Source organism: Lissotriton helveticus, chromosome 6 (assembly GCF_964261635.1).
Source record: "Lissotriton helveticus chromosome 6, aLisHel1.1, whole genome shotgun sequence".
Taxonomy (NCBI): domain Eukaryota; kingdom Metazoa; phylum Chordata; class Amphibia; order Caudata; family Salamandridae; genus Lissotriton; species Lissotriton helveticus.
In genome coordinates, this window is record NC_136067.1 from 386,861,459 (window position 1) to 386,877,137 (window position 15,679).

At 41.0% G+C, this 15,679-nt stretch overlaps 1 protein-coding gene across 3 annotated transcripts in view; it reads left to right on the forward strand.

Annotated features, from left to right (window-relative positions):
* Positions 1-15,679, forward strand: part of KIDINS220 (kinase D interacting substrate 220) — a 1,022,767-nt gene that overhangs the window by 249,369 nt on the left and 757,719 nt on the right. For all 3 annotated transcript variants that reach the window (XM_078647833.1, XM_078647835.1, XM_078647834.1), the window contains exons 9-10: positions 6,984-7,082; positions 11,087-11,185. In XM_078647833.1, the coding sequence (XP_078503959.1) occupies positions 6,984-7,082; positions 11,087-11,185 (198 nt within the window). The remainder of the gene's footprint in view (positions 1-6,983; positions 7,083-11,086; positions 11,186-15,679) is intronic.

The following is a 15,679-nucleotide window of genomic DNA, read 5'->3' on the forward strand; positions in this document are numbered from 1 at the left end:
CCACAGACTGGAATCCTTGAAGTGACGGGACTGAAAATCTGCTATCACATTGCCCCGACCCGGAAGGTACTCCGCTGTCACCGAGAACTGGCTGTCTAGGCAATACTGCCAGAAGCTTGCCGCCAGATCCGAGAGGCCTTTGGACCTGGTGCCCCCCAGGTGATTTATATAACAGACTGCCGAGACATTGTCCATCTTTCAGAGTACATAAGACTGAACTGAATCTCTCGTCCAGCACCGCACGGCGAATGAACCCGCTAGGAGTTCCAAACGGTTTATATGTAATTTCTGTTCTTCGGGAGACCACAATCCTCCCGTGGAAAGACTTCCGCACCATGCACCCCAACCGAGCCTGCTGGCGTCGGATTCCATAACCAGATCCGGGGCCGACCTGAAGATCGCCCTGCCGTTCCAGGCCTCCATATGTTGTAACCCCATAGGATTTCCGCCTTTGCGTCGGCAGACAAATCCACTTTGTGAGAATAGTGGTAACCTTTCCGCAGAAAATACGCCTTGAGGCGTTGGAGGGCCCTGTAGTGAAGAGGGCCCGGGAAGATGGCCTGAATTGAGGCCGATAGAAGACCCACCACCCGGGCCAGCTGCCGAAGGGACACCTGTTGTTTGGCCAAGACCTGCCGTAACTCGTGACAAATTTTTGTCACTTTCCTGGCCGGCAGACTGTGAGTGGTGGACGAAGAGTCGATGACGAACCCCAAGAATGTAATTGACTGGGTTGGAAGTAACAGTGATTTCTTTTCGTTGATAACAAAACCCAGGTCCTGGAGAAAAGTCACTGCCATCCGAAGATGCTCCGTCAGTTGACGAGGACATCAGGAGGATATTGTCCAAGTAGACTATCATCCTGACCCCTAAGCTCTCAGGAATTCCACCGCCGGCTTGAGAACCTTGGTGAAACACCAGGGTACTAAAGAGAGCCCAAAAGGAAGAGCCGTGAACTCGAAGACCCGTTGCCCCCAAATGAACTGGAGGAAACGAGAGGGAGATGGCGCGCTTGTGGAGCAGCGAGGACACTTCCTCGTCCACTAATGCAGCATCTTGGGCCGAGAACTGAATGGGGCGCGGCGGAACGTCCTGCACGGGGAACCCTGTGAACTCTATATGAAAACTCCTCACAGTTTGCAAAACCCAAGCATCCCGGGTGATGGCCAACCAGGCCTGGTAACAGCTTGCTAAACGCCCCCCTATGCTTTGAGGGGAAGAAGGGTGAACACTCACTGGAATTAGAGGTAGATGCTCCTGTTCTGAAGCCTCTGCCTTTCCCACGGCGTCCTCATGTGGGGTAGAAATTTCCAAACTTTGATTGGTTTTGATAATTACCGGAGCCTCTCTGGGTGTTCTGATGGTTCTGGCGACCGGTCGAGCGGCTTCTGCCTCGACTGGCCCCATGAAAAACACGAGGGAAAACTTTTTTAATGGTAGATTGGGCCCTGGCCTAAGATGGAAATGTGTTTATGAACTTGCCCAGTTACCTTATAAAAGGCTCACCAAAGAAATCACCTTGAGCGCCGGCCTCCAAATCCGCTAGATCTCCTAGTTTCGGATCAATCGTAATAAGGAGGGACCGGCGGCGCTCGGTGGAGAGGGCACAGTTTGCATTGCCCAGAAAAATCACTACCCTCTGTGACCAGCCAGACAAGGTTTCAGGGGAGATGATGGAGACGGATGCTTTTGCTTCTTCGGCCATGTCAAGAATCTTTGTGGCCGGCCCGAGGACGTCCAGGAGCTTATCCTGGCACGCCCTCCAGGATCTGTCAATGCCCTTTTTGGGGTCTCGTATAAATTTCTGAGGAAATGTTGACATCCTGGGGTCAATTTCCGGGGTGAGGGCAACTTTGCCTTCCAAGGAAGGTAGAGGACACTCTGCCTGAAGGCAGTTGCAGGCCTCTTTTTCCAGGGGGCGTCAGATGTGTTCCGCGACGTACGTGGCAACTTTCTCTGCCGGGGTCTAGTCCGATGAGCAAGGGTGTACTATCTCATTGGGATCGAGCATATCAGACGCCTGAGGGTCTTGGAAGGTCGGGATGGGAGCCAGGGTCTAGGTGGGCTGGGGGCAGAGGGGGCTGGTAGGGCCGGTGAAGGTCAGGGGTTGAAGGCCTAGGGGTAGCTGAAGGCCCAGCCGGCTGACTATCAAGGAAAGCCTTCTTAAGTCGCTCAAAAGCATCCATGTCTACGCCAGGTTCCCTGGGGCGCTTAGCAGGTGGGGAACTTACGCCATCCTGGGCTGACATGGAGGGCGTTTGTGTGGGGGCTGCCACTCTTCGTTCAAGGCGTTCAAACGCCTGCTCCATTTGGTGGGAAAGCCTGTCCTCTAAAGGAGATATGGCTTGGTCCACCGCCTTGTAAATAGATGTGTCAACCGCCTCATAAAATGCATCTCCCCAAGGCATGTCTGCCAAGGGGCCTTCCTCATCCTGGTACTCGTCATAATATTCCATTGTACCGGAGAGGCGGAATATAAAGATGTCACTAAACGCTCCTCACATCTTAGGTAAGGGTTAAAAAAGTAAGCTGAGTATCAGCTCAAGAATTTGTGGTATTAGACCACAAATTTCCCGCGGCGAGAAAACAAACACCACAACACACTGGGCGCAAAACCTGAATGCTCAAACAAAAAAGCGACGCGCTGACTAGAAACACGCTCGCACCCAAACGTTGAGAAAACACTTCAGCGGTCACACGCGAACCACCTGAAAATAACCATCTGTTTTAAATCAGCAAGAATGCATTACAAACATGTAGCGCAATCGCGCTAGCGACAAGAATCATGTAACTTGAAGGAAACACCAGACAAAAGCACAAACAGTCAGGGAGGAACTGAAGGACACTTATCTGGCTGTGTAGCAGTGAAGAAAGAGGAGGAATGGACGCTAGCAAGGGGCTATACAGCTCCTGGACGATCCTGATTGGACATTGTTGCTTGATCCTGATTGGTTAATGCTTGTATTTTGTTTCGACTACTCTTTTCCTATGGTTCATGGGGAATGTAGTCTCAAGTTGTTTCTTCTTGCTGCTATGACAATAAAAGTGAAGAAAGAAGGCATAATCCTTGCCTCCAGTCCTGACATAGAATGCCATTTTTGTGTAACATTATTACATAGGTGGTCCTTCACATTTGAATGCATTTGACCCTATTTCTGTTTGAATTGTATTGTGTCCACTGCAAAAGGAAATAGCTGGGTAGAAAACAGGTACCCCTTCCTCTCTGCACATCTGAGGCTGTAGGATATTCCCTGCTATTTCAGTTCGGTTGAGGTTAGAATTGATTGACATGTCCTAGAATCCTGGACTCCGATTTCTACACTGTACTTACTCCAAGTTGCCTTATCTTGTTCCCTCTCAGCATCGAGATTCAAATTGTAGTGTTGGATCACGAAATCTTGTTTGGCTTGCAGAACTGTAAATATTTTGCAGAGGTTCATTCATCAGGGTATTGTAAGAGATTGACAATCTCCCTTTTGGATTCTATTTCCGATAGCAGTGTTGAGCAACTTAACATCTGTATTAAATAACAATAGGCTGAAATTAGGCAACTGTTTTCACTTTCAACAATTGAGGTATTACTATTATTATGGCTTGTCCCACAGATTGGAGGCAGCTACCAAGGACCTGTGCCTCCTCAAATGTTTCATGGATTTTCAGAGAAATGCGGTCGCTACCTTGTGTTTTAACACGAGTATGAGTTTATTTTGCACTCCTAATCACTTGAATGGGATGGGAGGGTCATGTGAGCATGCTGTTGGGTAATGCTCAGATTGCCAAGTTGTACAATTAATCGTTTGCTTCATCAGGTTTACTTGCATTACTTGGTTATCCAATCATCTATACTAGTCACAGACCCCCTTTGCTAATGGTGTCACATTAAATGTCCAACTCTATATTTCAGTTTTAAAAGCGGTGATGGACTTCCACCATTTCTCATTTCGGGGCAGTCAAGCAAGCATCGTACCAGTCTTATTTGTTTCTTTATTATTTTTCTTGAGACATCTATTTGTATAGCGCATTATCTTAGCCGGGGTTTTCTGGTACTGAGCAGGTGTGTGCCTAGCCCTGCTGAGGCTAGGATGGTTAATTGAAAAGCCAGGCCTTCAGTTTCTTTCGAAATGCAACAAAAGAGGATGAGTCTCTATTGTGGTGTGGGAGGTCATTCTATGCTTACAATTGTTCTCTCATTGGTTCCTCCTGGCCTTGTCAAACAGTATAAACACCTTCATGTGCTGCATGGCTGTGGAGGTCTAGGTTATTATGAGGCCTTTTCTTTGGGTCATGTGCAGGTAATCAGCCCTGGGCAGTGTAATCTGTGGGTGCCTCCATTTATCACTATTGCCCTCACATTGCACAATTAAGTTACTCCCTTTCTGTACTTGTCCGTGCAAGAGTAGTGAAGCGGAGTAATCAAGGCTTACTCATTAGGATGTGCTAGGTGGTAGAAATCCAAATATAGTATGACACTGTGAATAATACTCAATAGCACTCAATAAACAAAGTGAAAGCCAATGGTATATGTTCAATGGAAATTAGGTTGTTTATTTTCAGGCAGGTAAAAAGAACAGTTGAAATTAAGTTACAGAAACACAATCTAAAGTTCTTAGTATGTTCTGTAGCGGAGATAATACCTCAAAACCTTTTTTTAAAATAGTGTTCAGATGTGAGAACATCTAGCATCGATCGGCCCAATGACCAATGTTGTTGATAAGTATAGTTACTGAATCCTGAATTGGAATAGCCTTTTATAGAGCCATCCCATTAGCCAGAACCTGCTTACGCCATAGGACCCCCACGTAGAGGATATTTCGCCACCGTTTTTTTGTTTACCTTTGAACCTGTCTTATGTCTCTGCTATTAAACCCCTTATCTGTGGTTAGCTCTATCAGTCATAGAGGGGGTAATAGACCAGGGGCCAGATGTTCTAATAATCTGTTTTCAAAAAGCAGTTGCAAATTGCGTACTGGCTTTTTGTGCATCATTTCTGATTTTGCGTACTTATCTGTGAACTAGTAGGTCGGTGCACAAGATTCCATTCATAGTGGGTCACAAATCTGACCTATCGCATGAATGTTATTGAGGTAGATCGCAAATCACAACTCACACAGATTGGAGGCCATCACTGGGATGGCGGTATGCAAAATAGAAAACTATGTCTCTGATCACCTTTAAAAACAATTTTTGTATGCACCCTGTTTTTTTTTAAAGACAGGGCTATGATCAAATATTTTTTTTTTTAAGTTTGAGATTTAAAAGTTGTCCTGTTGACCTGCACCCACTCTCCAACAAAGTTGTTTTTGAACATTATTTTCCGTTTTGTGAATGAGTTTATCACCATCTTTGGTGAATTTGTAACTTTTCATTGGTTGGCTACCAGAAGTGTGGTTGCAAACCAATGAAAAGTTACAAATTCATTGATGCATCTAATACTGAATCACAGTTTAGAAGGGACGCCTTAAACATGCTTCTTCCAAATTTATGTTTGGTATTCATTTCCAAACCCATTTTGCAATTTGGTAAGCCTTTACTGAATCGCAAAATGGGTTTAGTGAATACCAAAAAGCCATTTTGCTCTTACAAGCCCTCTAATTTTGTGAATCACAGGGGTTACGATCACAGACTGGCTTAGTACATCTCACCCTACAACAGCTCTCAGAGCTTCTATATCTTGTAGTGTCCAACCTCTTTATCAACATATATGAGCAAAAGGTTACTTTGAGATCAAACCCATATCCCATTGTTACCCACTTATATATTAACTCCAAGGCAAAAGTTACCAAGAACAATTGCCTCTTCTTTACAACCAGCCCAGAGGCATGGTTAGATTAATTTCGTTCCAAACTTCGCATGAAGTATCCTTCCGCAACCTAAGGCGGTTGCAAACTGAATTCTGTCCTTCTTCGGGGTGTACCCAAGAAACTCACAATGAAAATGTATAGTATTGGTAGCATTATGGTTTATGCCTTTGGCAAGAACTTACTGGCCACTGAAGAAATCTTGCAAGACTCCAAAAATCAATAATGAGCATTGGTATAATCACATCTTCAACTCACTGACTCAATGCCTCTCTTCAGAATTGCCTCACCATGCATCACCATCCCTGGCTCCTTTGACATCAGCCTTGCTCCCTTACTCTCTCCCAGAGCACCATACCCCTGAGTCCACTGTTGCCGATACTCTACCACCACTGAACCACGTTACGGTTGGCCCTGACCCTCCTCTATTTCTGAACCTCTCTCAGAACCTGGGCCTAGTTGGCATCCAATCAGTACTGATGCGCACTTGACAATCAAAGCCTTTTGAGTCCTGTTGCCACATTGTTGGCCTCCCTAAAGCATCATTTGGAGTTAACACAATCACTTCTCTTGATGATCTCTATCTACTGGGCTAAAAAATCATCTTGAAGAACAGAGAAGTAAACTGAGGGAGAGGGTAGCTTTATTTTATACAAGTGACCATCCTGTAACCACGTTTAGCATCACTTTCTTTCACATTTGCATTTAAAAAAAAGAAATTGGAACTCTGCTCCATTTATCTGAAATAACATCACTTCCATATACCTCCCTAGATACACCCCACCTTTCCTGGACTAACTTGCACTCTACCTGCGGATCAGAGCCAAGAAAATCTTGGTCATAGGAAACTTGCATATATGGATACACAGCCCAGATACCAATCATGACATTGGCCAGTTAAACAGCATGCAGGTCATCAGTTTCAAACAAGATGATATTTCAAACTCCCCTGATTAAAAAATTCACTGGCCACCACCTGTAAAAGAAGACGTAATTTCTCCCTTTCGTGACAAATCGGTAGGATAATTGTATGCGTCACCTGGTTGAGTATGAACTGAAGTACATAGCAGGTCTGGTCATATAAAGGAATTAAATCAATGCTGATTATTTAAAATATTGTGTTAAGTGTGTGAACATACTTTTCTGTGATCCCTTTTGTTCATCTTTGTGGACTTTATTTTTCAGAATGGAGATACAGTGCTGATTGGAGCTGTTCGAGGTGGCCATGTTGAAATTGTGAGAGCCCTTCTTCATAAGTATGCTGACATAGACATAAGAGGACAGGTACGGTTTGAGTTTCTTTGGTGAATAGTCTGAGCTATTGTTTCGATATTATTGGACAAAATATATATATATATATCTGCATTTAGGCCTGCTGTATCAAGGAACAGAAACTTGCTGGATTTCAACCAAACTTGGCAGAGGGACAAGATTGAAAAAATTGACTTCATACATTATGAAAAAAGGATTAGAGTTGTTAGTTAGAATCCACCTCCAGGGCTTTTATGTGATCGTATCTTTGCTCTAATTCATAAACAATAAAATTGTTATATAATTTACAATCAATGCGTTGCTTAAACATTTGATAAACTTTGAGCTTAGGTTATTTGTTAGCATGATGAACTGACAGGGTGCCAACATACACTACTGACAATTTCTCTAAATTTGGTATACGCCACAGGCTTTACATCATCATCAGGGCAACTGAAAAAACAAGGTTCTGCATTTACAGCATTTTCCACATAATTTTAAACTTTCTGCATTTGCAGAATTTTCCACTATGTGCTGCATAATTTGTAGATGTCATCAATTTTTTTTATTTCTCGCTCACACAGATCAAAAGTTACTAAAACAAACCTTGCTGCACTACACATTATACATTGCAGTGGCAGACTCTTTGCAAGGATTAATGGGCAATCTTTCGGTTACTGAATGCTGTATTCAGGTATAAAACTGGTTCTATGAAGGTGAAACTTTTAACCAGACCATATTAATATCATCAGTCGATGAATTGGGGAATAGCTTTTATCTGCAGAATGACAAAATCACGCAGCAGTTAAATATTATTAATCAAAAGAGGTGAAAGTAACACTAGCTTCTTTGTCATGAAATTGCTTTGCATCATTATTTGAGCACATTCTTGTTACACCACAGACACTATTTTCAAAACAGCAGCTATTTCAAGTTGGTACTCAAAGAGTAAAGAACATTCTCAAACATTTTACTTTTCTTTCGAAGGTCTGTTGTCTTGAGTCTTACAGTGCCTGCTAGCAAGACACTTCTATTATGTATATCTAAAGTAAAGTACTGTTCTTAATAGAAAGAGGTGATTCTAGAAGCCCACAGAATAAAATCAAAACTGAATACCATGCCTAAAGTATAATTGTACCATCCAGAATGATATATAAGAATACTTTTCGTCACCTGAAGTGTGCAAATGCACGTATATTTATCCGACATGAAAGGATGTATGCTTTGCACAAACTATGTTACATGGGGCAGTAGAAGGTATAAAACAATTGTGTTCCTTGCTTCCCTAAAATAAAAAAAGAATTATTTTTTGGTGATTCAAATTTTCGGTAGGATCTGATAAATTTGCCTTCACTTATTTCTTCAAAAATGTTTGTGTTTTGCAAAGGGTTGGAAACCCATTGTGTGTTAAAATGGCAAAATAGTGAGTTAGTACTGTGACAGTATGTGTATAATAGGATTTCTGTGTAAATGGTTTGGGAATGTGTATGTTAGACTGATCAAAGAGTAGTTGTGAGATGGGAGTGTTTTCAACGTAAATCTTTGGTTTAGATTCACATCACCAGAAATGCAGCTGGTAGACTAACACAGAACATGTCAGCTATCATTGTCAAATTGATTGACTCCCAACAAGAGTTTAAAACATGCTTATTTCCATACCAAGCATGTTACCTTCTCCCACTCCCCACACTTGTCTCTTTCAGGAAGTAGACTCCTTCTATTAAGCAAATCTGATTTTACCTCTAATTTCCGCTGAACATTCATTCCCTGCCAATCATGGCTGGAAAATACATATTCCAATCATTCTCTATTCTCAAGGAGCCTATTGATTGATTCTCGATGACCTTTTTAACAGCTCTCCAAAAGATTTATACTGAAAACTGAAAATTACTTTTTAATCACAGTCTAATTCTCACATCCCCAAATCATTTACACAGATATCCAGTAAGTTAATTATCATATTCGAGTAGCCCACGCACTCCCACTTCAGCTTTGATCCTTCACCCTTAGATCATGCCCTTATATATTTATTTATTTATTGACAAATCCTTTTCCTTACCTAATAATACATTTTTCATAGCTAAGTGAAAAGTAGGCCCAGAACACATCTTTGCATACCATGACCAAATCTGCAATGATCTTGCTTATTCAAACATTTTTTTGAATAATTCAGTGCCACTCTGAACTCTGCTTTTGATGCTCATTACTCATTTCAGCTGACACATATCCTCAGTCCCAAAATCACTTGTTATCCACTCTCAAATGGAGAAAACCACACATACCTAAACAACCGAGTAAACTTGCACTAAACATCCTCACTGCTGCCCTTGATGATGCTATATCCCATGTATCCAAAACCTATTCATGCCATTTTATTTGCCACTTAATCTTCTAACTGGCACAATCAACTTCTCATCCCTGACCACCACTCGTGTATCTGATTTTTAATCTAATGACTTTGCCACATTCTTCTACACCATTGATCTCACCGATAATTTGTTTCTCCCTTTTTTCCTTTATTGCAAATATCTTTCAAAATCATTTTGCTCCATAAAGATTTACAAAAGCACCAAAAAGGATGCATATGGATTTACCTTTTTTGTTGTTGTAGAAAACAGTTTCTGTGATTTGGCCTCTCTTGTTTAATGTTCTAGTCGCCAGAGTAGTGCTCCCCATCATATGGGTCTAATGTACCTCTTTGGTCACAGCAGCTCCAGGCAAGGAGAATGTTGTGTCAAGTGTGGGAGACGGACAAGGTATTCTAATTTGCTTGGTCCATTGCTGCTATGTGTAGTGATAAAATACTACTATCTCAATTGGACACTTTGGGTCTGCTGAGTCATAGTGCTCTACTTACTATGCCTCCCTTTGGGTATAGTTTTCCTCCTAAATTCTGATATCAAGCAGTCATGTGCAATGGCATAGTAGTTCTGAGAACAAACTGGTGTTGTTTTTGCGCTTTGGTACTTCTTACACTAGCTGCAGATTTTCTGTGCGCACCGCTGTATATACTGCTGGTATAATAAACAGTGCATGTTTTCTGAAATAGTAGATCTTTTAAATGCAGCTCGTGTAGTTTGCAGTGGAATTTTCCAAGTAGTAGTACAGTCCTACTTCTTCCCTGTTTGTAGCAATACTCTGGTCATGATTGAATAGTTTAGAAGGCAGGTTTCTTGCAGGATAATGCCTGCTACCATTCATTGACATTCTGTCTCTAAGCCCTGACAGATGTACAATTCTATCACTGATGACTTAAAGCCATAGCATTCAGTCAATAATATCCTATAACAATTCACTACATGAATTTCCTAAGCCCCTTCATTAAGTAACATTCTTATATAGCCACTACAGAAAAAAAGAAGTTGCCTACATTTCATTTTGCTACTAAGCCATGATTTGCCATGTGGTTTATGGTGCTGGGTTTACTCTTTCAGTGCTATCATCCTTAGCTGGTAGATCACTGCTATCTTGTAAGCAGCTTTGGGCACATATTTTATTCATTTAAAATGTAGAAACTTACTAAAATAATTATTAAACTAGTTCTTTATCCAAGGCAGTCATAATATGCAAGGCAGTCTTAAGATACAAGTTTCAACAATGGCAGATTTACTGATGACTTTAATAACTTAGTAGGTATTCAATGATTTACAGAAATGTCAATAAAATAATTTCATTAATGCGTTAATTCAAGTGTTTAAAATATAAAAGAAAACTAAAAACTTTAGAACAGAATCAAGAAAGGAAAAAGTAGGCTGATTGAAGCAGATGCACACATGCAGGTGAGTAATTGTCGATAGATATGACTCTGATTTGTTGTGTTATCATGCCCATCTGAATGCCAAAATATATAATTGTCAGAGTTGACACTATGTAGTTCTAATTGTATATGGTAATTGTTTGAAATAGTGCTCTTTCTGTCTTGCTTTTCTTAATAATGTATAATCTACCACATTAGGAAATTATATTTGTTTTTTCATGTTGCATTGCATGGCAAATTACTTTTATCATAAATACTTAACCTTTTTATACATTTCCAGGATAACAAAACAGCCCTATACTGGGCTGTTGAGAAAGGAAATGCTACCATGGTGCGGGACATCTTACAGTGTAATCCTGAAACTGAGACATGTACAAAGGTAATACGAGAACAAAAATGCTGCGATCTATTTTTTTTTTTAGCTAGTAGAACAAATTTGATTCATAGTGTTTTGCTGTAGTTTCAGTCACCTTATGCTAGCCCGTTTTTACAATTTTCCAAATACCTAAATTGACTACTTATGTATTACATTGTTTGCTTTAACAGTTGTTTACTAGTATGGCAATTTGTGAGTAGACCCACTTTAGTGCCTGCGTGCAAATGCTTTATCAGGGTTCCTTTATGAAATGTAAACACATGTATTTTTCTTTCTTTCTAGACTTTTCAGCTTTTTTATTTTTTATATTTAAGTATTGGGGCTTTTTCTGCAGAACTTATATAAGCTGATCTGAAATGCAGTTTTCCCATATTTCTAATCCTGTGATAAAGGCTTCTGATATGTATTTGTATCTGGCTAAATAGCCATCTCTTTGTCCTGATGTGTGCAGTTTACAAAACTATCTAGAAACCTTTTCTGGTCCCATGAATTTTTTGGGTTGCTGATCTATTGTTCTTCTTATATTAGCTTAGCCTTAAATGCATCCAAGAAAATACCAATTGTTGCCTTATGTAAGTTTAGTTAAAAATCCTTTATAAATGTATTCATGTCAATCAACCACTAGTTGTTTCACAGCAGCTTATTCATTTTCAGTGAGATTTCCTAATCCGGGTCATGGTTATCAGAAACATAAGCTCTATTGCAGAATGATCTCAGAACCTGTTTGGAATTGGAAATTGTGTTGACATTAATGCTGAGGGGTTCTGATCGAAGATCCATGGTTCTGTTGATTTTTTTCCATGTGCCAGTTATTGAGACCATTAGTATTAAGTGACAATATTGTAAGATTCACCTTACTGATCTACAGGTTGATAAGCAGGAAAGTTTGCTAAAACAGTATGAACATTTGTTTTTGAGATCAACAATGACTTTAGAATCATACATTACATTAAGCATCCGTTTCTTTGAGATTTTAGCAATTTTAGATCAGTGCAAACACTTACCAGTGTAGCCTTTACCAAGGCTCGAACTGTTGATTTCCTTTTTTCTACCTCCTCGCATTCCATCCCTTGATTAAACACCTAGCCACAGCTCTGTGGAATCTCTTGCCTATGTGAGCTATAGAGCTTCCTTCTAATCCTATGTCGTTCCATATCATGCACCTTTCTTTCCCATGACGGCTGTTTTCTTCTGCCAGCAATATAGCAACTTATCTAACTAAATGTAGGAGCCTGTTTATTTGAAATACTATGGGCCTGATTGCAAGTGGGTTGTTGTTTTCCGACCCCCGCATAAACCACTGTTTGCACAGGGGTCGGAATTAAGAGTTTGGTAATATTTCACGCTTCCGATAATTATCGGATGCGTTAAATACTCAACCTTTGTTATATTTTGGGAGGTCAAACCTGCTCAAAATCAACAGGAGAAAAGAGTATAGTATTTACCCTAACATGCAGATTGTGGTGTGATAAATACCATATCCCTTGGTATCGGTATTTATCTGGTGCGATAAACAGCAACTTTACTCATAATCAAGGCCTATATAATTTGTTGATTATCATTCCTAATTTCTATTGCTTCATGTACTTTTGAAATAACTGTCATGCTGCGATTTATCATGAGTAGCAGATTGCCGGTTGGAACATCGTAGCCTGGATACCTAATTTTGGAAATCTAGGAATTAGCTGCTTTAACTCATATATCCTCTGACTGGTTTCCGGAAACATAGCAGAGAAAAATTGCAAATCAAATTCATTCTGATCGTTAAAGGATTTCCTCTGAATAGCTTGCTGGAGAACCTTTCATTTAATTCTGTAGTCAGCAAAATTCACCAGAATAGTCTGTGGGCAGGAGGTGGGTCTTATGATTGTTGATGATACACAATGGGCTATGAGGTTGGTTAAATCTTCCTAAAAATCCAGAAAGATTCAGGCTATGGAAGTGCATGGTTTATGATTTTATGGGATGCTGGTAAATCTGAGGTTTGTTCTTCTGGCCCTATCCACAAGATCTTCATATTTGTTGTTAACCCATGTGATTGCTGTGGAAACTTAGTGATTTTATTTATAACACTTTACTGTTGATCATCTTAAGTCTCAATTCTGTTTTCAACTTGAGATAGCTTATCATCAGCCTGTTTTGTTTTCTGGTTCAACAAAGCTGTGATCTCTACTTGTGGTACCTTTATATCCCTTAATACTAAACTCAGCAACTATAGTATAAATAACAGAGTCTTGACCCTCTAGATAAACATTTGAAAATGGCTTGGGAAACTGTGCTTCATCGTGTAGAGATTCAGCAGATTTATTTATATATTGACCCACAGAAGAATCTTCCATATGGGATGCATTGGTAGAGTTTTGTGATGCTTTTTCTTCAGGATTTAAAATATGTGCCATGGAGATGTCAGTAGCTGAGGAAGGTGGTGAAACTGGAACATATACAGAGGTGGAATTCAAATTGGAGAGAGACAAAATCTACATGAGAGCTTATAAAAAAGGTATCAACAGATCCGAAAGCTATTTTCTGCTTTAAATCAGTTAATCTTTATCCACCTCTTTTGGTGAGCTCTTCACAATCTATAGAGAAATCTCCTCTAAAATTACCCTGCAAACATAACTTTTCCATTGTCCGAGCTTTGCAATGACGTTAGCACATTCTTTGAATTGAAAGTAGCAAAAATGCATGACAAAATATCATGCAGTCCTAAAACAGTCAACTTCCCTGACATTTACGCACCTTATATTATTAATGGACACTGCAGTTTCAAACACACAAACCTCAACTAAGTGCTGAAAGTTATAGCAAAGGAGGGCACATGCTAGCCACTAACGAAGATTGCTTCCTGAGGCTGTAGTTCTGTTGCACCGAGAAGCCTCGGGGAGAAAGATGCAGCCAGTCTGTGGTTTTCATCCACTGTGATTCCTGAAAAATGAGTCTGTCAGTGTAAGGAATGATCAGAGCCGTTCAGGGGCACTGTGTATGCTGCCAGCATGTATTTCCTAACATTGTCGTGGTAGGCCTGGCCTGCGTCCCGAGGTGATGCCAACCATCGGACAACACAGATTACAGAGTACTCTCAAGCCTCACAAACCTTGATGCAGCAGTTACAGGTAAGATGGAGGAGCACTAACATTTTTATTCTCATGAATGGTGAAATTTTCCATGGTGAAATGTGATTCGCCTCCTTGAGTTTTGGGATCAAGTCCTTTTGGCAGTTAATGCAAGAGAATAAGGAATGGGTGGTGGGCAGATTCCGTCCACATAGAGTGAATCAGCACCTTGGACAGCTGCTACACTCTTCATTTACACAGGTGATTTTGAAGGCCTGTCAGTGGCGCAATATGACTTTTAGCCGGAGTTTAAGAAATAAAATAAAACAGCACAGCTAAAAAGAAGCCTAAATTATACATTATGCTACAAGACTAGCGAAGAGTCAGAGTGATTGAGGTTTACATAAAAAGACCTCCTCAGGGCATTAACATGATAACAGAAGCTGTCAACACCAAAGATTGAAAAGGGTGATTAAAATATGTTATTCTACATCCTAAAACAACTAAACTAGTTAGCGCAACTAGAATCAATCACTTCCACAATCCTAGGCAACTGCTTGCTCGTAGTGTTCAACAGCACATGATCCAATCCATTCCTTTCCAGAAGGCCCGAAGTAATGTCAATAAACCCTGGTGTCTGGGTCCATTGCTGGTTTGTGCTCTTTCAGGCACAGGTGGGCTCTGCCAAAGAGGCCTGCACTCAATTGATGCGCCCCTGCGAGGAGAGGAGATACAGACTGTTCATATCTGGTTATAGTTCGTTGTCAAGAATCAACTGCTCACCGGCCCAGGATGGCATCCCGGATTTCAGCGTGGCAGATGCTAATCACAAAGCTGGCCCCTCAGATTAAATCTTCGCCCCCTCCGCAAGGATCTTTGGAGGCCACACTGGACCTGATCCTCTAAGAGACAACTTCGTAGAGTCGCGGACTAGAGATGATGGATATGAAAATGCTGACCTCACCATTGAGACAGTCAATTCGTGCTGAGATCTTGGTTTTCCACGGCAAGGTGGAGAAGTTAGATTACCGCCTGTACTCTCTTGAATCCAGGGTCGAGCTCATGACATTGCACAACAACGTTGTGGACCTTAAAGACCAAAGTACTAGGGATAATGTAAAATTGTTTGGGATGCATGAAAAAGCAGAAAGAAGAAGCTTTCTTTATGACTTTTTGCCAATTCTTCTGGGGATTGACTTTTCATCACCGCTTGAGGTACAAAGAGTGCATAGAGTAAGACCGCTGCGAGCATTGACCTCCTCTGGACCAAGACCTAATATTGCTTGCTTTCTCTGGCACGAGCAGGCCCGTCAGACCCTTATAGCAGCAAGAGCTCATGGACCCTATGATTTTGATGGCCGCAAGATACAGGTGGCGGCAGACTTTTCTAAGGAAACGAGTGATTAGAGAAAGACTTTTCTCTCCTTGCGACCACTCCTTCACA